This window comes from Gossypium hirsutum, chromosome A11, assembly GCF_007990345.1.
Source record: "Gossypium hirsutum isolate 1008001.06 chromosome A11, Gossypium_hirsutum_v2.1, whole genome shotgun sequence".
Taxonomy (NCBI): Eukaryota; Viridiplantae; Streptophyta; class Magnoliopsida; order Malvales; family Malvaceae; genus Gossypium; species Gossypium hirsutum.
In genome coordinates, this window is record NC_053434.1 from 14,900,820 (window position 1) to 14,923,063 (window position 22,244).

A 22,244-nucleotide genomic window follows, 5' to 3' on the forward strand; every position below is an offset into this window, starting at 1 on the left:
ACCTTCGGGCTTCTGAAAACGATGTACTTTTATCCGTAAGCCGTTCTCTGATTTGGGAAGATTTGGTAAGTAAATATGTAATTAAAATTTGAAAGACATATTATTTGTTATTGATATTGATCTGAAATAAGTGTATTCGTCGATTGAAATTGTGATTGGCAGGAAGTTTACATTGAATGAATATATTTAATTAATGTGTTATAGTAGGTTTGGTAAGATTTATGTTTAACCCATCAAACTTACTAAGCTTCATTAAGCTTACTTTTGTTGTTTAATGTCCTTGCAGACTTTCGTGAGGTCGGAAGATCGGATCAGCACATCAAGTCACTCTATCCAGCTTATTCCGGTAGTTTTTGTACGTTTAATACGGTTTATATGGCATGTATAGGGATGGTATGGTTTTGACCAAAGTTTGGCTTGTGTAAATGTTAGGGATGATGTTTTGTTTATATAATCATCTTAAATATATACATATATATTATTTTGGATATGAAGTAAATTTGTGATGTTGGTTTAAATAATGTATGTTTTTATGTATTTAATTGGTAGGGAACTTTAGTAGTTTAGTTAGATGGACTAAATAGGTAAGTTGGGTATTTGAGTATATGTGATGATATGTTTTGTTGAAAACATGATTTTGCCTTGTTTTGAATGCTTGGTTGGGGGTAAATTGATGTGTGAAAATGTTGTGTTTAGGGTGCTACCTAAAAAGGTGAGAAAAGTGGCCATGAAATGGCTTATTTTCGTTCATACGGGTATGTGTCTCAGCCGTGTGTGACACACGGCCTAACATATGGGCATGTGGTCTGGCTGTGTGTCCCCTGCATCCTTAAAATTGAGAAACATAATGCACATGTATTTTCACACGGCTTAGCACACGGGCGTGTGGCTTGGCCGTGTAGCCCAAGTCAGTAAGCACCCTAATTTGGACACGGGCTGGGACACGGCCGTGTGCCCCTATTTTGAATGCCCACACGGCCTGGCCACATGGGTGTGTGTTCCCTGCACCTAGGAAAAATTTTAAAGTTTTGTGAAAAATTCTCTGAGTTTTCGGTTTAGTCCCGAATTGTTTCTAATGTATATTTTGGGCATCGAATGCTCATACAAGGGACAATATGAGTGATTTATGATTAGTTTCTGATATGTATGTTAAATGATATAAAATGTTCGTATTTGATCTAAAAAGTCTAGTAATGCTCTGTAACTTTGTTTTAGCGACGGATAAGGGTTAAGGGTGTTATAAGTTTCAACTACATCTATTTAAAGGTTGAAAAACCTTATTCTAATCAATGTCAAGCAGAAGAAATGTAGTTTTATAGTGCCGCATAACCTTTGGCCTTAAGTTTTACACAAATCCTCTTATTTTACTATTATATTTGTTTAATAATATTCAGATCACACAATTCTAACATTTACCTTATCAAATAAAACCTTAATCCACAACACAAACTTTAAATGAAGCTATCACAAATAAAAGAAAATGAAAAAAAAAGCACCATAAGGGGAAAGCAAAGGTAATCATATATTAAACAAACGGGTAATGATACGCCGAAAATTAGAACAAAGGACGTCTTGAAGATTCATCCCAAGAACACAAAACGAATCCAAAGACAACAACTTAATGGAAGGCTAATTGCAATTGAAATTATATTCAATCAAGAAAAGAAAAAACCATTGTTAACCTTAACTATACCATAGAATGGAATCCACTATCACCCCAGCTTTTGCCCACATGTACATTTAAATGCTTTTCTTTTCTTTTTTTAGCAGAGTTGGATCAATTCTGTCATTTTAGTGGACAGGCAAGCAAGATAACAAATTTATAGTGAATGTTAAAGGTATGGCATTTTGACCATCCCGATCCATACTGAAATTCTAACCAAATCTTATAAAAGTTTCAATGTATCAAGAATCTTGGGATGATTTTTTAGAACAAATTAGGCAGGTAGGATGATTACAATAAAACAATTTCTAAGTCGATCACCTCTTTTCAATTTCATCCTGCGGTTGGTTGAGTTGCTTCAATTCATGGTTAATGCTGAAACCATATTTGGGTATAAAATCGGTCGTGAGGCTTGCATTTCTGTATCTGTATTGAAATTGGACTTTTCATTGTGGTGTCTCAACAGTGTGAGCCCAAAGTCATCGATTTGACTCTCAGATCACTTTCTACTATGATTTTTTGAGCTCACTAATTCCACGCTATCAAGATGCCATCAAACAGCACCCATAATTTAGCTTCGACGACTGAGCACCAGAATGATTTCAATCTATAGTAGTTACAAATAAATGTTAAATTTACAATAATCTCAAAAGACCGTTAGAGCAGGCGCCAAATGTTGAGAGCAAAAATAAGTTCCGTTACATTTTCTGCTTACCCCCTATGGATTTCTATTTATTCTCTCTTCAATACTGATACATTTACATTTCCACTATCAAATCAGCCAACCCCAACTCCGATCCATGCACCAAATTATGTCCCTAATTTTCCTACCCTCTGCTCCACCTCTCTCCTTCACAAACCCTAACACTCCCTCTTCTCTCTTCCAAACTCAATAAAATTTCCATTTTTGCTATACTCGGAGCTTTAATTCTCTCTCTCTTTTTTTTTTCCTAATGGCTCGAGCCTCGAGAGCTGTATTTGGTTCCGGTTGTGGAAATGCAATTTCCTTGGCTGAAGAAGAAAACGACGGTGGCAACAAGCCGGATTACAATAGTCAAAAAGGGTGGCTATATTATGTGTCAATGCAATGCTAGATATCTTTATATTCTCGATCCAGTGTTGTCCTATCCTTCCACCATTTTAGGCAGAGAAAAAAGTCACTGGAGGTAACTTTGATTTTAGATCTTTTCCATTTTCCATGGTTTCGAGTTAGATGTTTCCTCAAGCAGATCTCATTATATAGACTCTAATGAGTTGATTGCTACACAGTAAAGCTATAATAATTGCAGACGAGGTAATCCATAAGATTTGCATTTTTTAATCAACTTGGAGATGGTATAACTCCATCCTAATTTGGCTAATTAGTATTGTATTATTTATTTGGATTGAGGCAGGTTTTGGATTCGGAAGTGAGTTGTGTCTTATTTTATGAACTATTTGACGATAATCCCAATTAATGTTGCATAACTTAAAAGGTGACTGCCTCAAATAATCTATCATGTTAAGGCCAAGGAGAACACCCGTCGGGTCCCAAGTGATATGAACACTGGGGAAGAAAATGGTACCACTAATTTTTGATTGGAACGTTTTTGGGTGCTTATATTTGATCCCGTCGAGATTTTGGCAGGATTTCTCTGTCCATTGTTTGGTTCTTAATTTAAGTTTAAGCCATATATTTGAATGGATGAGATTTTTGCTCTGGCAAAATATACATCATTATGCCGTCATATATATAGTGGCTAGGTGGCAAAGTAGGTGAGAACTATTAACACATGCATATTATTAATATGTTTGTTTGTTTTCCTTTGCGTTCATCATGTGTTTTGTTTCATGCTCACATCTGGTAGGCCACTTCAAAACTGTTGTAGAGGAATTAGGAAGGTCAAGGCCTAGTGTTTGTGTAATTAGGTGAGGAGCACGCCATCCATCAATTACTGCTCCGCCCTCTATCATCATTTATCATTTCTTTTTCTTTCCCAACTTCCATGACATATACTATAATTACTATTTCTGATCATCAAACACGGTAGCCTGCTTATTAAATAATTAACCATTCATTTATCCTGCCCAAAATCTTGTTTTACCATTTCGTCTTCTGCTTCTAAGGGGATTGTTGTTGAACTTGAATTTTTTAAATGAAAACATATATACTTATTTGTTTTTTTATTATTAAAATTTGAATCACCCTTTGAATAAAATTTCGAAAAGGAAATTGCATGTATTAAATTTGGGTGAATTTTCGAAATTTCAGTAAAATTACTTGGCAACGCCTTTCTTTAACTCCAACGAAATTCTAACAACATCTATATGAGAGTGCATTGCAACACCGAGAAATATCAGTCTTTGCCTTATCCATGTGTTGTTTTAAGTGTGAACAGAATAAACACTTCCAGCCCTCTCTGTTTTATTTCCGTCAATTCCCAGGTAGCTTTGCCTCGTACCGTACCCATTATGTGCGTGCTTGTTTGCTAAGTTGACCACCCAACACCCAGCCAATGTAGCATGCCTACCTACCATCTCTTTTTTTTTTCTTGTTCATTATAGTTTAGATGCTTTCTTCCCTTTGTTTGCTTTCTCGCATTTGATAAAATAAATATTTGATTATCGCATTCCAAATTCGAATTTTGATGATAATATGAATAAAAGGTATAATAACAAATTTCAAATGGACATAAATGATATTAAAAATAAAAAAATAAAAACATCCTTTAAAAATATTTGTGAAATATATTTTATGATTATGTGGGAATAAGTTGGATCCAACTCTTAAAAGGAAAAACGGGTTAGCAGTTATAATAGCCGGCCAAATTGAAACGACGTAGTAGTGTAAGAGCCTGCCTAAAGATAGGGTTAGGGAAGTCGCAGCCCTCTTATCTCAATTCCCCTTCCTTCGTGGCACCTGCTCCTTTTCCCGATTTCTTAAGGGCTAGGCAGTCACCGCCCGCCCACTCAAAATTCCAAATCCTAATTGTTGGAGCCGAGCACTTGTTTTAAATTTTTAAATTACTGAATGATATAAATAAATTATAATACAAGAAAAATTCGATGATACTATTACACTATCAACTAGGACTACAATAAAAAAATTTATATAATTGTTTTGATTTTTTCAAATCAATATATCATCTATTTTTATTTTACTTTGTATAAATATTAATGTTTTAGAGATTGATATTATTTTTCTTTCGCACCCAAATTTTTTAAATCCGTCTTAAAGTTATAATTTTTTTAAACCCTTAAATTTAAGAATATTATAATTCATCCAGAAATTACAAGGTATCAACTCAAACTATATTATTATCAGTAATAAAATTTATAAATCTGAAAAAAAAAACAAAAAACCAAAAGGAAGAATATAAATCTATAAATAAATAAACAAAAGAGAGAGAGCGAGAGACTCTAGGTTCGTCCTCCTTCCTACGACACCCTCCTTGGTCTTTTCTTTGTATTTCTATTTGTTGTGTTGCTAGATTCAGATCAGGCTTTGGCCTTGCCTTCCAGCAATCCGACTCCTCCCTTATTCTTCCACGTCAAAAAATCACCCTTCTCTCATCCCTTAATCTTTCCCTTTTTCTTCAATCTCAATATCATCCTTCTCCATTTCCATCGTTTCAGATCAAAAACATTCCCCGTATCTCTTACCTTTCCCATCCACCTCTCTGTTTATAATCCCTCAGTATTTCTATCATGGGTTCTGATGCCGTTTTTCATGAAGATATGCACGTAAAGTTTCCTTTGCTTTTTGCTTTTCCTTGACATGCAGTGACACGAGGGGTTTATTCAGATTCAAAGTGAGAAGGAGAAGGGCAGATGGCGAATCAGGTCGTCAAAGTGAGGAGAGAAACAATTGCGGCATGCATGACTTGTCCTCTTTGCAATAAGCTTCTTAGAGATGCCACCACCATATCTGAATGCCTTCACACGTGTAAGATTTCTCTCTCCTTTTCTTGTTTCCCTTTCTAAATTTCCTTCATTGTTAGGTCATTTGTTCTCAATTCTTGGAAATTTCCAGTTTTGCTCCTCTTCTGATCTGGTTGCTCTTGTTTTTCCCACTTTCTTATCTGGGTTTTTTTTCTTGATTTCGTTTCTTTCTCTCTCTCTTGACTTGTTCGCTGAATGCTCAGTTCCATTGCTGCTTTGTTTCCTATCTCTCTGCTTCTTACCAGTTGGTGCTAAGGCATTTTGTGAGAATACCTTGGTATTAAACTAATGCGTACATATTTGTTGGTGATTCAGTTTAGTCATTGGGAAACTGGATTTTCAATGTATTCATTCGTGACTTCTGTTTATTCCAATGTTAATCCGTTTGTTTAAAATTAATTGCTCCCAGTTTTCATTTTCCGCGGCTTCTTACTATCATATACTGTACTTCAAATTTAACAGTGTTCTCCAAAGTTTAGAGCTTTCCTTATTTGATTTTCAAGTCCATAACACGATTCAAACTGTAATATGAATTTTCAATTATGAATTATAATAGGACCAAAACTCTTTTACGAGTTACATCAGAGTTTCAATTGTTTTAGTTGCCTTCACTTTCTCAACTTGTTTCCGCTAAGATCTTCCCTACGATTGATGTATGTGATCTTTATTTCAGTGCCTTGTAAGTCTGTTGAATTAATAATTATAAACTTACGATAGATTACTCTTTTCAATTTATATAGTTTGCAGAAAGTGCATATACGGTAAGATAGAAGACGAAGAACTAGAGTGTTGTCCGATATGCAACATTGATTTGGGTTGTGTTCCTCTGGAGAAATTAAGGTATCCTTCATTATATATTCTTCTCTACCACCTTCTCTCTGCCTCATATAGTCATAACTAATAAGTTATATTTTAATTGCTTTCTTCGTGACAAATTTTTTTTTTACATATAAAGTAGTCATTCTAGTTTTAGTCTTGTCAATGCTCCAAAAGATCTCTACTTGTTTCAAGTGGTTATTGGTGGCTTTTACTGATATCCTATGTATTCCTTAGGATCATTAATCTGTATTAATTAGGAGCTTATTCCATCCTTTAGAGGTTTGAAAGTGGCTTCTCCTACATGCCGTTCATCTTTTAATTGATTCCATAAATTTCAAATGTAAGGCATTGAATGAAAACTTTGAAGTGGAAAGAGCAGAAATTACAATGCATCTTATTGGAGTCCATGCTTACCAATTTTTCAAAGAAGATAGAAAAACATGAATATCTTTACTAGCAACCAATATTGCTTAGTCTCTCTTCCATCTCCTGAGGTTTATTTGTCTTCCCTTATCTAATAGAGTTGAGTGTATGTAACTTAGCCAATTTCAAGTGAAATGTCTAAGCAGAACCTATCAGTGTTATGCAATTGTCAGAACTCATTGCTTTAATGGGATTGTGAATCTCCATGCGGAAATCATGGTGAAATCTGTTCAATTGGGAAAAATTGCACACACCTTCCGGCTTTCCTTAATAATTATTTTGTGTATTTCTTTGTTGATTATCTGCACATGCTTTATGTTGTTTAATCAAAATTTGGGAGAAATCAATGTGTACTGAGATTCTTCTATGCTTTTGGAAATCAGACCAGACCATAATTTGCAAGATGTGAGGTCCAAAATTTTCCCTCTTAAAAGAAGAAAAGTGAAGGCACCTGAAGTTCTGCCCCCAGTTACAATGCCTACCAGAAGAAAAGAGAGGTCACTCTCTTCATTGGTGGTTAATGCCCCAAAAGTATCAACACAAGCTGCTTTAACTGGAAGGAGAACAAAAGCTATTGCCAGAAAGGCCAATGCTTTGCGAGGTTCCAGTTTTTCAGTGGAGAGGCCTCTTAAAAGAGAGGATGACTCTATGGAGGAACACCAGGAGAGTGCAAGCTCACCTGAAACGCTAAATAAATTCACTCAAAATAAAAGACAGGTAAATTGAAGCCTGCATATTTTTAGTATGTGATGACTTTTTCTCTCACAAGGTCCAATATTGTTTAGTAGTTCTCTTTTTCTCAAACACTTATTTACCTGAAATGAATTAATGTTTTGGATTTACTGATAATATCTGTTGCCTTTATAAAATTGAAAAACAGTGTATTTCTTCTGCTGAACCTAGCCAAAACTTGAATAAAGACGCCAAGAATGGTGATGAATCATGGGATGGGAAATTGGATCTTTGGAAACCTTTGAATTGTTTGGTGGAGGTTGCAAATAGAACCAAGTCCTTCAAGTCTAGTTCACAAGGTTCTGATCCTAAATTAGAACCTACCCATGTCCCCAACATTGAAGCTCAGATGTGCAAAAGCAAAAATAAGGAAGACAAATGCAAAACAAAAATTGAGGATGAAAAGAATATTACTGGTCCTGCAACTTCAGAAACTGTAACTCCAAAAAAGTTACGCAGGATCCGGCGAAAAAGGGCTTCTGGATTTGGGGATTCTGTCCTTTCTCCACAAGCTGTGCTAGATGCATATGGCCCAAAGCATGGAAGAAGAATTGGTCCTGTTTGGTTCTCATTGGTGGCCTCTGAAGACCAGTAAGAATTTATTTTGACCTTCAAACTGTAATGTAGTGAAAAGGGAGTTGTCTTAAGATTATTTTTCTTGGTCATAAACTGATTAAAATTTCAATGCTTTCAGGGAAGGAGGTGCTCCCCTCCCTCGGATTCCTGCAATTTACCTAAGGATAAAGTAAGTTCCTTTAGCCAATTCCTTCATGAGTCTTGCAATAGCTTGCTACATATATTCTTCTTCCTTTTGTCTGAAGATAGTAAATTTGATCTGTTGCTTATTAGCACCATGATTCTTACCAGTCAACTGTCCTGTTTTTTGTACCATAATCTCATGTTATTTTGGCTTGGTGATGGAAAAGAGAACAGACATTTGGGTTGTTACCAATCTAGACTGCTAATGGGATTCAATAAATATTATATGCTGAAGTCTATAAAGTGATAGTCAATTTAGAGTTATGAGTTATAATGGACTGTGAGACCAGAAAGATACTGGTGAAGGCAACGATACATATCTTGGTAGTCTTTCTGCATAACTTATACAGACGAAGTTTCACTTGTAGAACTAGGGCCATGGTAGGTACTGAACTCATGGGCAACCGAGTAGATCATGGGTTTGAATTACTTCCACCAATTATGCATGGAAATGCTTACTGGATGACTTATAACTGTCCTGCCTTGTTTACAACATGGATTTAACTAATGGACCTCATATGCTGAGTATCTCCAAGTATTTACGACAACTGATGCTTATAACCAAGAGTCATGAATAAGAAGGCTAGACATTAGAGTATAGATAGAAATAAAGCACTGGTGAGAGCAACAACCATTATTAGTAGTCGAGTGTTACCTTCTAGACAGCATTTTCTTATCAACCTTTGGTAATGTTAATTTTCATCAACTTGTTCTAGAAAGCATTTGGCCAGGGTGTGGGTGGTTATATAAAGATCTGGTAAGCCTATGACAAAAACACAAAATGCACATAAAAGTGTGGTAAGACAAGTAATAGTTGGATAAAAATTACTTTCGTTTTAGATTGTTTTATATGAAAATGGTCTCTCTAGTTCTATTGTTAATCCGGCTTCTATCCACGGATTATGGGTAATTTTCTCCCCCTATTTTAAGCTCTCTTTAAAGGTTCTTCTTTTACTTGGTGAAATCATTTTATGACTTGGTTATTTTCGCTCATTTTCTACTTTAACTTAAATCATTTAGGCTTGCGTTCCAGACATTGTAATGGTCAAATTAGTGTCAAGCAGATCATGTGATTAAAAGGGGCACTTTGATCCTGGTTTTCATTTACTTATATAAGTTCCTTATTTTGTAAGGAGTGAGGACTTATCGTCGACTAACTTTACATTAGATTCCTTATTGGAATCCTAAAGCAATTACGACAAGACTGCAAGCTGAGTACATCTTTTGTGGATATGCTTGGAAACTACTCAATATAAATTTGAAAACTGAAAAAAGTGACATGATGAACAGTTAGGCCCTGAACGACCTGTGTGTTTTGTGAAATGAATTATGTTGTTTTCATACATATTTAATTTAGGTCATGTGGTATGTGGGATGATGCCTGCGTTTTTCACTTAGAGTTTTGAACTGAATGATAGCTACCTGTCAGTGTCACTTTAGATACGGCCGCATCTTCTGTAACCATTTTGGTTAAACTGTTTTTCAATATAAGTTTTGCTACAAAACCCTGAAAGTTTTTAACTTTCTGATTTTTTGAAACGGTAGAATGGTTCATATTCGTTTATTTGTTACTGTGTCAGGGATGGAAATATGCCTGTTTCTTTTATTCAAAAATACCTGATCAAGAAATTGGACCTTACCGATGAAGCTGAGGTAAGTCAATCTATCCTTGAATGTTCTCTGATGATTCACTAAGAAGAAATTTGGCCAAAATGATTTTAGCTTCTTCTTTTGGTTTTTCAATGTCTACTTTCATCAACGAGGCACTTTCTAGAATATGATAAACTGCTTTTTTTTGTCTTATGCATGAGTATTTCGAAACATGGTTAGAAAAGAATAATTGCAAGCCTTAATCTTCACTTTGTTGAGAGCCTGCATATGGCATACCCATATATGCGCGTCAAACTAGTCCAACATTCCTCTCACTACCTGAACAAATTTCCTCATTCAGCCACCAGAATTACTTTAGTCATTTGTTGTGGTTAAGGTTCCTTATCTCAGAAACTAGGAATAATTTAAAAGTTGAGATGTGCGAGTTTCTCAAGTTTCCAACTAAATGTGAGAAGAAAGTGGTTGTATCATCTTTATTTACATTTTGGTATGTATAATGTGTATACTTATATTGGCAGGTTGAAATCAAATGCATGGGACAACCTGTGCTTCCCACACTGCAGTTGTATAATTTAGTGGATTTGTGGCTACAAACAACATCGACATCACAACGTGTAGCTGCATCTGTAGGTTCTTGTGCAAAGGATTTTGTAATGGTATTGGCATATGCTCGAAAAGTGTCAGGGCAACAATAAAGCGTTGTTTCATTCTTTTCCCACCACGTCAATAATCTTAAATGCAAACATAGATGATATGTATCAGTCATTATTGGAATCTTGATGGGGCAAATAGAGTAGGACATTTTGATGCGGCATGTATTCTATGATGGCATATGTTGAGTGAGTTGTTGTTCTTTATACCAATGCTTCATTTCACTTTCTACTCGGTTACAACTGGTAGGTCTTCTTTTTCAATGTCTTAAAGAAAATTATAAAATGGGTTGATCAATTAAAAGTTTTATGTTTTATAATGATTTTAATAAATTATTATTATTAAGGTGTTTTATAGTTGGAATTATGTCATTACCCATTGTATTGCCCAAATTAAAATAAAATAAGATTGATGGTAATATCCTCCAGTTTTTATTTTTGCTTCAGTTTGCAACTATCATACCAACTAGTATAAATTAATATTGATTAGTGCTCGTATTTACAAATTGTTTCACTTTTCTTTTCATTTTCTCTCTAATATTCACTTATTTGTTTTTTAATCCAATTTTAAAACATTTTATCTGTCGTTTTTTTTATAATAAATTTAAAAATAAAGTATATTTATTAACTTGAAACCTGTACCATATCGGTAAAATAAGTCAACATAACTCTTCTCAACTAAAACTCAATAAACTTTTGTTATTTCTTTTCTTGAGGAAAAAAAATAAAATATTTCAATAGATATGAAAGTATATATTTATCAAAAAGGAAAAAAAAGGTATAATTGGGAATTAGCTAACTGCACTAAAATAAAAAAATTCCTCTCATCATGTTTAAAATGTCCATCCGAGATTTATAACTATTTTTTAATTATATTGTCTCCAAAATTTAATTTATGTTTTTTTTTAAAGATGCAATTAGCTTTACTACTCCATTGGTGATCAGGTAACTATATTTTTTTATTTAAAATTTAAAATTTAGAATATTAAGAATTTATAATTTTAAAATATAGAGAAATGGGAGGGATTCATAGTATCTTACCATACTCACAGTTTTGGAATCCAGATGGATAAAGTTGCGTGCAATAGTAGAGACACCAAATCCAAACTTATTACTTAAAAGACAAAAAGGCCAAATGCCAAATCCTAACAAAACCCATATTAACAAAGGGAAAATGAAAGGTGTAATTATCAAATGAAAGCAGCTTGATACAATAGCAAAGAATCAGTTCACCTTTAAATGACTAATTAGCAAGGGCTGCCCACAACCGAAACCAGCCCCTCATTGCTACCCTCCGCTCCACCCGAGTACAAATCCTCCGTTCCCCTCAACGCAGCGTGTGGTCCCACGGTCAAATCTCCCACCAAAATCGAAACCAACACGTTCAACCAAACGTCGGTGAGAACCAGAGCTACGATCGTAATTACGCCGAGGATCGCCAGCACGAGGCGGTCGTCTATCGGACGGTTGAGAATGTACAAGGGATCTCCTCGGAAAAAATAGAGGAAGAACCAAGCCACGAATACGACCAAGAAGACAATCATGGAGATTGGGTGCCATAGGAGGCCGAGGAAGAGGACCGCCAGGATTAGCATGGAGTAGTTAACGCGGAAGTAGTTCAGGTTTCGCTTCATGCGAGCGGCAGCGTCGCCGGATGATAATGGGGTAGCGAATGATGTGAAGGAAAGGAACTCGCGCCACGGGCGACGGGTGAAGGCAGAGTGGGTGGCGCGTGCGAAGAACGCCATTGTGGGTGGGGATTGCGAGGTCATTGCTGACGTTAACCAAATATCTGATTGCAGTAAAAGAGACCTCGTGAAGAGATAGAGAGAACCTTTGAGCTTTTATTTTTATTTTTTTAAGATCATGGTAGTTTTATTTAGGAAGTTTACTTTTGACTAATATATCACAGAAAAATCCCTCAAACCAGTATGTTCTTTTTAAATGGCGTAATGATAAACTAATCCTCAATATTTATATATTTGTCAATTTAGCCTTTTTATCTTTTTTCTGAGTTGGTCATTGAACTTTCAAAAGAGAACCAAATTACTTTTCTTTAAAAGAAAATGATAGTTAAAACTTTAACTTTTAAGCATATTAGTTAAAGTGAGACTATTTATTTTATTTGTCATGTTAATAAATAATTTAGAAATTATAAAAAAGTTAAAATTAAAAAATATAAAAATTAGTATGGAGTACACGTGAACTATCATGTTTAAAAATTTAACATTTTAACTAATATATATTCTCGTTAAAAAAATCATTTCAACTCTTTTTTAAAAAATTGATAGCTAAATTTAACTAAAATAAAAAGAATAAGGGTCATATTGATAAAAAAAAATATAAACATTAAGAGTTAAATTTATCATTATTTCCCTTTTAATTTTTATACTTGTTTTATAATTAAATAACCTGTTTACCCATTAAAATCCTTAATTTTAATTTAAGCAATTTTTTAAATTTTTTTATTTTATCTGTGCACGTCATAAACGTCATAATTTTAATATGCGAAACACTCAAATGATAGAATTAAATATCTTTTAATCTATCATTTTCTATAGAAAAAATAAAATGAAATAAAGGGGTTGTATTCCCATTCATTTAATTTTAGTTTTAGCACCCAAAACATAAAACATAAAAATTAAGGACAATGATTCCAATAGTTCTACTTTTATAGTTATCAACACCCGGTTGATTCAATGAAAACAGGAGCGATAGCTAACCCTCTTCAACTTCATTGGATCTGCCAACAACCATGCTACTCTCTCAATACCTAGACAGGTGGAAATAGTAAATATGTAAGCTAATTCAATACATTGTTATATCAGTCATATATGATCCATCCCTTTCTAGGGTGCTTTGTTATTTGCCGATATGATCCTCTCACCAACTATCTCTATTTTGCAATGAAATGAAATGTTGTATTTGTTAGAAAAATCATGATCGTTTCAAGGCACATTTATTAAGTTGGTAGGATATGATATTGAGTCACATAGTCAATAATTTTATACATCAATCCCCCCTTTTCACTCGATTTTTAAATATTTAATTTTTTATGTAAATTCTATAAAAGTAAGATGTTGATTAAGTGAAAAGGAGATTGATTGAAATTAAATGGCTAGATGCCATATTCTAAGTACTAAATATATGTGAGATAGAAAGCCGTGAATCTTAAAAATGGTAATGGAAAACAATGAATTAGGATAGTTGGAAGCAAAACTTGAGGAGCGCTTGTGAGTGAAGATCATATATTTACTGCCAATTAGTCATGTGGAGATCAATTTTAACAGATAGCTTTTTTAAAAAACAACAATACACTCTTATTTTAATAGATTGAGTGAAAGATTGAAAACATTTGTAGAAGAATAATAATTATAAATTTTAAAAATGAGATTAAATCTCTCCACAAAGAAAATAATATTTATATATTCTTAACAATTATTCGGTTGACATAAAAAAGTGTTTAACTATGTGAATATTGATGTATACATCAAATTAACTTTAAAAAATTACCTAAATAGTAAAAAGAGATGATATTACCCACCATTATTATGGTTTTCACATTAACTATTTTGAGTACAAATATGACACGCGGATAAACAGTAAAATGACACATTTCTTCTTCTTTAATTATCAGTGAAAATCAATATTAATGTATCCAATAAATCAACTTAAAAAATTTATCAAAACTAAAGCTCAGAGAAATTTCGAAATCCAACCTGCTCGTTCGCTACCTCAAAAAATATTCCTTCTGGCTAACCTTTTCTCGGACAACGCATCGGATTTTTAATAAATTCAAAACGCAGCGTTTTGCTGATATTAGTCGGTCCCACACACACTGTTGTATGTTTTCTGTGTACTCGAGGCGAGCTCTATTGGTTAAACACTGACCTTTGACCGCAATATTTGTAGTACCCAAAATCCGGCATTTCAAGACCCCCCGCTAAAACGGGAAAATATCATTTAAAGGAAAAACTCTGAGTCTGACGACGATCTGCACACTGAAATTCGCTTGTTCTCGGATTGACGTCGCTATGGTTTATATAACATCGTGGGACGAATTTGTCGAGAGAACTGTACAGTTGTTCCAGTGCCGATCCTGAATCTGTATGTTAACTTTACTCTCCCTCCTTTGCTCTATGCCCTACTCTATGAATTATCATTGTTGTTATATAATAAGGAAAGTTTCGGGCTGGTTTATATTTCTTGATTTTCTAAGTTTCAGATATGATTTTTACCTATTTTCTTTTTGGGGTTCATTTTTCTGGATTTGGATCGGGGGAATCTAGACGCGGTATTGCATGAAGTACCGACATTGTGATGGCAAATTGGTTTTGAAGGTTACTGATAACAAAGAGGTATGAATTGAGTTTCCTTAATTGTTTATGTGGTTGGCTTTGATTGATTCCATTGTTATGGTGAAGTGTTAAATCGATGTTTATTCCCACAGAATTAGGTTAGATTTGGGATTAATTAAGGAAATGTGTCAGAATCTGAACATCTGTTTTCCTTGAATGAATTTGCTCATATGCTTTATGCGGATAACGTACTTCACATTATATCTCTTTTAGCTTTCTTGCTGAAATTGCAGCAATGATTTCCTATTCTTTCTTTCTTTTCTTTTCTTTCTTCTTTTTTTTTTTTCTGTTTCTTTATTGTTTCTTAGTAAGGAATTTGATGGCATGATCACGTTGTTGAGGGAAAAAGAAATCGGCAAAGCAAAACTGTTGATCAAAGATAGTGGAAGACCTAGGTTTCTTGAAATAGCCTTATGAACATTGTCCGTACGGCCCCCTGGTAAAGTTTCTTCTTAGTTATGTTACTTGGACTTGGATGTGCCAGGATTCAGGAATGTGTCTTATGTGGGTATGTTTAATTTTTTAAAATCTTTTCAATGTATTTGGAGAATATGCGATTAGACACAGTGTGAGAGACAGATACTTTAAGAAAAAACGAAGAGCTGGAGTAACATAGCTTCTTAGGTTCCTACTTTCCTATATTTTTTTGAGCCAAGCTATCTAGGCTATACAGAAGAAATAACACTGATACTGTATTCTTTCTTCCATTTCTGGCTCCAAATTAGAGAAATATTGTTGCACATTTGACTATTTCATAAGGAATGATGATGCATGAGTGAATTTTGGGAGTGCTCATATTCTATGTTTGTCAGTTTTCCTCAAAACTCTTGGCTGGAAGAGCAAGGTTAGGATTCCTTTCAAAGATCTTTAGGAATTTGTTTCTATGAGATTAGCATTAACTGTTGAAGTGATGCAGTTTGGCGCTACTGATGAAATTTTGTATTATATGAGTGAAATATTCCATGTGACTCGAGTCTTTCCTTGTTTTGAGATCTTGCAAAATCCTTAATGTTATACTTTCTTTCTATGAAATCTGAATTGCTCAGTTTTCTTCAGATAAGTTTGAGTGTTAAATTGATTTCTTTAACCTGCATGTATTAGTCTATACTTGAAATCATGAATTGAAAGGTGATAAAGGTATAAAAATTTAACTCTGCCAGTTGTATCTGACCTATGTGTCATTGGGTGATCAGTTATCTGAACATACATCCTTATAACTTCTATGTTTTAAAGGTTAGTTACATTTTGAGGATTGAGGATTTGATGGCAGAAAAGGGTCAATTGTTCATTCTGATCTGAATATCTCCAGGTTAAATGATGCAAGAGCATAATTGAAGTCTGCTCAATCGTCTTCAGTTTTTAGGTTTAGAACTTAGTCCTAAGGTCCAATGTGCTGTGATGGCTATGGTTAGATATGGACATGTGGTGAAGGATGCAGTAGATAAGAACCCCAGGTTGCTCAAATAACTCAAGTTGAATGTTTAAGAGCCTAATTGGAACCTGCAGGCTGCCGCTATTAGCTTTTGGATTATTTTAAAGGCTCAAGTTAATTGAGGGATCACTTGTAAAAGTAGTATAACTATAATCAGCTTGGTAGGCAAATATCAGACAATGACAATTAGATCTCGATTCTGCTTCTGTCTCCCTCTTCGTGCCTTTCCGGTCGTCTATCATCTCAGTAAATATGATATTCATAACTAGTGTACCTGTATTTAGTTAACGTTTTTTGTTTTAATCTTCTACTGTCTCTTTTGTCTTGGAATTTTTTAGGTAAAGTATTAATAGGTTGTAACCTTCAGACTTTTGAATGAGGTGCATGGCATCTTGATTTGTTTATGCTATATGCCCCGTGGTTTGCTCATGATGAACTATTTGACATGTTATCAGTGCCTCAAGTTCAAGACAGATCAAGCACAGGACGCAAGGAAGATGGAGAAACTGAACAATATATTCTTCACTTTGATGGCTCGGGGACCAGATGGTATTGTTTTTTCTTATCTTTGTAATAAGAATAGCTTTTCTATGTTGAATATATAGCACGCACAAATCATCAATTTTTGGATGAAGATCAAGTGGCAGCATGCTATTCAAACTTAATCCTCTCTAAGAGCCCAATAAAGAAAAGGGGGGGGGGGGAAGAGAAAAAGAAAGGTTTGGGGATGATAATTTATGTAGCCAATTGCTTTTTGCTAGGATGTCCATATTCCTGCTAGTAGTTGTCCCTTAAATATCTTAAATTTAAAGTGTACAGAAAATGGCTTGGAGTATCTTTGACATACAGAGAATCCATAATCAAGAAATTTGGATAAGATACTGGAAATCCCGTGGTGGTCCTATGGATTACTGTTATGAACAAAACTTCCCTACATATCCTTTAATCATTTATCAGTGCATAGTTTTGTATGTGGACTAACTGGTACCGTTCTTCCTTCTGATGCAGTGGACATGTCAGAAATTACAGGGAAAGAACAGGAAGCACAGCTGGTGAAGAAAGGAAGGGGAAGAAAACAATAGCTTGATTTGCTGGTAGACATATAAATGGCTTTGAGCAAACGTGATTGGACTCGATGAATTTTAGAGGAATTTTGTGACTTACGATTTGAAAATGCTGGGATTGTCAAAATTTTCCTGAAAGAAATTTAAAGAACATTCCTTATTTTCTGATTCACCTTTTGTAGAGTAAGCTACAAGTGTACAATTATAACTATGGTGGGTGGGAGTTAAACTCTCAATCCATAGCTAAACATGTGTGGAAAAGCAGAGTGGGCGGTGGACCATCTCGCCAGGGTGTGGAGTGTAGACACTTGAAGTTGAATACTACACGATTCTCCATCTAAATCATATGATATCATCTCATTAATTGAAGCGTGGTATGGAGTAATTGCGAACCCCTAAGAAACACCTCCTCCAAATGTTTACGCACTGCAAAAGGGGGCCAGATCCAAAATCCCTTTTTCTCTTTTTCGCTATCCAGCATTGGCACATAACTGTGTACTCACTGCACACGAGTGTGAATGTGTAGTCAATATCTATGCCGCTTGTGTTTTATCCTTCTCTGCCGAACTCAGTTCATACTCATAAGCCGCGAGGCACAAGTGACGTTCATGAAGTTACTCAGCGTTCACTAAGTTGTGAAGTGGGTCTCTTCTCTCTTCTCTCGGCCTTTGCAAGCATATCTCAGAGACTCGTACGTTGGGGCTGTTTGTTGTTTAATAATCACAATTCGAATAAAGCATGCATGAGGTTGATGGAATGAGAACAGTATAATGAAATTCATTCCTAAACATACCATACCTTTCATGCAAACGTTTTTAGTAACAAGCAGACAATATTTGGATGACCCATCAAATCTTGGTCTCTACTAGTACTACATTTTAAAGGAGGAACAGTCGGCCCTTTTTTTTAAAAAAAAAAAATTAATGGGTGGGGTGGGGGACAGACAAGACTTTTTTCTCCCAAGGTTTCTCGTCTCCTTTCACTGCTGAAGTTCATTCAAAAAGAGCAACTTAAATGCCAAGAGGCCAAAAGACAAACCCATGCAAAAGAAAAGCAAAAGAAAACCTAAGGCAAACTCTAATCATGCTCCATGCTCTTACTCGGCTCTCCTCAGATCCCAATACACTTGTTTGCTTTATTTCGCTTTAGAAAAAAAAATCCATGTGACGATTAAAAAAAGGCATGTGAAATCCCAACAACACTCTCTTTACTTTTCCTCACTAACTATTTGAAAAAGCCAAGGAGCAGAGTAGGGGAAAAAAAGTTGGAGAAAATATTCCTCCAATAAGAGGGAAAGATGGAGGGGATGTTTTTGGTGGGTATAAGCTGAGACAAAATGCCGCTTTATTTCTTTATAGGAAGATGGTATGTTTGGGAGGAGAACTTCTGGTTTTGGAACTCCTAAATTATAATAATCAATAAACCATTATGTTACGCCTAAAATGGTGATTACATACCGCCAAATCAGACTCGACTATACGCAATTCACTAATTAATATAAATTACTTATAAATTTTAATTTAAATATATAAATTATATATTTTTTAATACTATATCTATTAATAGTATCTCTTTAATCCTTAAATCAAATAAAAAATGTGCATAACCATGCCCAAAGTATTTTCCTCATTACTATAATTGCAACGATAATTAACACTCCATTGATATAGATTATAGTTTATACAAGCATAATCTTTATAAATTCAAATATATAATACATTTCAAGAAATAAGATAATCATACACTCAATATATATATTTAATATTTACAATTTAAAATAAATCAATCAAATTATATGCTTTTATAAATGAGGGGACAATTTTAAAATTTCATCTCAAACTTTTATAAAAGCCAAAAGCATAAATTAAAATATATATGATTTTTTTTAACAATCTCATTATAGGTTCTAATCATATCTACTATTTTTGATATAATACCTGGAATTATCCATAACCCTTTTCCAACCCATAAATCAGTGCACTTGAACCCAAATCCTCCTACATTAAAACAATATTCATATCAATCGAATTAAGACTCAATCAGTAAAACTATATCTGACTTGATAAACAACAAATTTTTTTATATTTTTAATCAAAATAGAATGATATTTTTAATTTTTTTTCATGATAATATTAATATTTTTTTAGATATAATTATGTTAAAAGCAAATGTTGATAAAATTTTTATTATTATATATACATTTAGTACAAAGTTAAATTACAAATTAAAAGAAAGTGAAATTATATCAATAGAGTTTGAGCTGATCATTGGGTGTCAATACGAGGCTTGTGCTCTTTTATACTGTTGAGTTTATATATAAAAGGAATTTTGGTAATTATATTGGGGTAGGATGGGTTTTTTTTTTTTTTTCTAAATTCACACTGCCTTGGTTTATTTCAAAATTTCATTTCAAAAAAGGTATTTTGATAATTATTTCGAAGCTAGCAGAGCGGGTTTTTCCTAAACTCGTCTCACTTGATTTATTTTAAATATCTTATTAAGTCAGGCCAAATCGAAAGCCACCAAATGTGGATTTTTTTTCTTTTTTTTTTTTGTCATCCCAAAACAAGGCTAATATTTTAAAGTTTGGGATAAAACTTAGTGAGGGGGAGGCCTGACTCATCTGGGGAGGAGCATACAAATTGTCTCGTGATAAAGGTTAACAAATCCCTCAATATTTTCTAGGACAAGTGGCATCTATCTTACTATAAATGCCATGTTGGTTCAAATTCTTGCTAAGAGAATGTTAACATTTTTCTTAATAGGTGAAGAGGAAGTTCGGTGAATCCAATATCTTCTTATGCTCTCGACAAAGTTGAAAAACAAAACTTGAAAAATAAAATTTAACATAAATATCTTGACCCAAAATCAAATTTAAGGATAAATCTATTGATACTTAACTAACAATAGTTCGCGGACTTTTTCCTCAACAAATTCAACCTCCACTTAGTAAAACTAATATATATATATATATATATTTGGGTGCTTCAATATCTTTTATCTGCATAAATAAATGAGAAATGGACCACGAATTGGATGAAGATTGGGTTAGTTGTACAAGAAACAGACTTTTATGAAGAATATTTTGCAATGAAAGATAGCCAAATGTGGATTAAAGAAAAAGTAAGGATTTCACCATGCAATAGCCGTCAAAAAGAAAAAGATGCTACGATGATGATGAAAATTCTGATTCTCAAGGTGTTTACTATCCATACCCCTAATTCAAAGTTGTTCCTAAAGTTATAGAATTCCAGAATTTGGAATTAAGACGCTTTCATTTGGAGACAACTAACAGAATTATAATCATAATTATATGTGAAGGGCAATTATGACATTAACTATTAATATGTTAATTTTGATTTTTGGTCCACGAAAACAATCTTGGGATAGCCTAATTTCCCTTCGTTGAGGAAGTTTAAGTTCTTTTGGAAGATTTTTTTTGGATAAGCCTTATTTTTATTATTTAGAGAGTAATTTGTTGTTTTATATCATGTTGTGAGTCATAACATAGTTTTATATAATTTGGCATAGTGATTCAATATAATGAAAAAATAAAAAACAGGTATTTGAGTTGTATATTTATTTTTTAATTTATATAATTTTTTACACGTTAATAATTCATTTTTCGTAATTTTGATGTGTTCATATATTTGTTGACGTAATTTTTTTTGTGACATGAAATTTTTAATTATTTGATTATTTTTCATAATTTATATAATTTCTCAAATAATTCAATATTTTAATTATATTTTTATATAAGAATTAAATTATCATATGTTTAAAAATTTTATTAAATGTTGCAAAGTTTAGCAAATGAGCCTATTATAATAAATATTGTTGGATTACCAAATTTATCATTTTTTATATTTATTGGTGGTAATTATAGTAAAAACTTTTAAAATAAGAATAAAAATAATTTTAGCCATTTGATTAAAATAAATAGTTTTAATTCGCATTTTAAAAATTCTCGTATTTATTCCTTTAAAAATATATGAAAAAAATCATTAAATATAAACTTAAAAAGGGTTTCCTACATCCATAACTATGCTTTTACTTTTATGGTTTAGATTTAGTATGATAAAAAAAAAAGTAAAAAGTTGGTTAGAAAAGTGGAAATAGCATAGGGATGGATGCATTTATTCCTTTGTGAATTACTCATGCTTTAATGCTTTTATCAACTTTATTGCTACTAATTACATGTGTTTAATTCCTTTTTCATTTTCCAGTGTGATAGTTGAAGACTAATGTCAACTTACTTGCACTATATTTGTAATACTCCTTACCCGAGACTGTTGCCAGAATCGAGCACGAGGCATTACTAAACTTAATCTATCACTTAAATAGTTTTAAATTGTTTATTTAAGCTTTTCGGAATGTGCTGCCATTCTGCGTCGTAGTGGCCTAAAAATTCATATCTTGAGTTCCAAAACTCAAAATTAAGATCCGTAAATTTTTCCTGAAACTAGACTCATATATCTATCTACTAATTTTTTTCATAGATTTTTGACTTGGCCAATTAGTACAGTTTATTAGTTAAAGTTTCCCTTGTTTCAAAACTCGATTGCACTAACCTCTTCTTGCTACGAACCATGTTTCTTCCTGTACAAAATTCATATAACTAAGCCGTTTGTTTCTCTTAAAACTAGACTCAACAAGGATTATAACCATATAAAGTAAACGTTCTAATTAGTTTTGTACAATTTATGGTGAATTTCCAAAGTTGAAACAGGGGATCCAGAAATCGCTCTGACCCTGTTTCACTAAAACTCAGATATATCATATAATATAATACCTTTACCTGTTTTTCTTATT

At 33.4% G+C, this 22,244-nt stretch overlaps 2 protein-coding genes and 1 pseudogene across 3 annotated transcripts; 2 read left to right on the plus strand and 1 right to left on the minus strand.

Annotated features, from left to right (window-relative positions):
- Positions 1-5,015: 5,015 nt before the first annotated feature.
- On the plus strand, positions 5,016-10,785 carry LOC107924740 (E3 ubiquitin protein ligase DRIP2). Of its 2 annotated transcripts, XM_041081143.1 has the most exons (7): positions 5,016-5,588; positions 6,325-6,424; positions 7,210-7,543; positions 7,707-8,149; positions 8,253-8,303; positions 9,898-9,970; positions 10,447-10,785. In XM_041081143.1, exons 1-7 carry the CDS (start codon positions 5,474-5,476, stop codon positions 10,621-10,623), a joined length of 1,293 nt encoding a protein of 430 aa, XP_040937077.1. In that variant the 5' UTR covers positions 5,016-5,473; the 3' UTR covers positions 10,624-10,785. The 2 variants fall into 2 exon arrangements, with proteins under 2 accessions (XP_040937077.1, XP_040937078.1); XM_041081144.1 differs by lacking the exon at positions 9,898-9,970.
- Positions 10,786-11,670: 885 nt separating this feature from the next.
- Positions 11,671-12,569, minus strand: LOC107923231 (PRA1 family protein E). The gene has a single exon (XM_016853444.2). It carries the CDS (start codon positions 12,348-12,350, stop codon positions 11,826-11,828), a length of 525 nt encoding a protein of 174 aa, XP_016708933.2. The 5' UTR covers positions 12,351-12,569; the 3' UTR covers positions 11,671-11,825.
- Positions 12,570-14,370: 1,801 nt separating this feature from the next.
- On the plus strand, positions 14,371-17,592 carry LOC107923047 (signal recognition particle 9 kDa protein-like; annotated as a pseudogene).
- Positions 17,593-22,244: the final 4,652 nt, after the last annotated feature.

Coding starts and splice junctions, on each gene's coding strand:
- LOC107923231 (XM_016853444.2), bottom strand. CDS start 12,350: ATGACCTCGCAATCCCCACCCACAATGGCGTTCTTCGCACGCGCCACC.
- LOC107924740 (XM_041081143.1), top strand. CDS start 5,474: ATGGCGAATCAGGTCGTCAAAGTGAGGAGAGAAACAATTGCGGCATGC. Junction 6,425..7,209: donor GTTCCTCTGGAGAAATTAAG/GTATCCTTCATT, acceptor TTTGGAAATCAG/ACCAGACCATAATTTGCAAG. Junction 7,544..7,706: donor TCACTCAAAATAAAAGACAG/GTAAATTGAAGC, acceptor ATTGAAAAACAG/TGTATTTCTTCTGCTGAACC.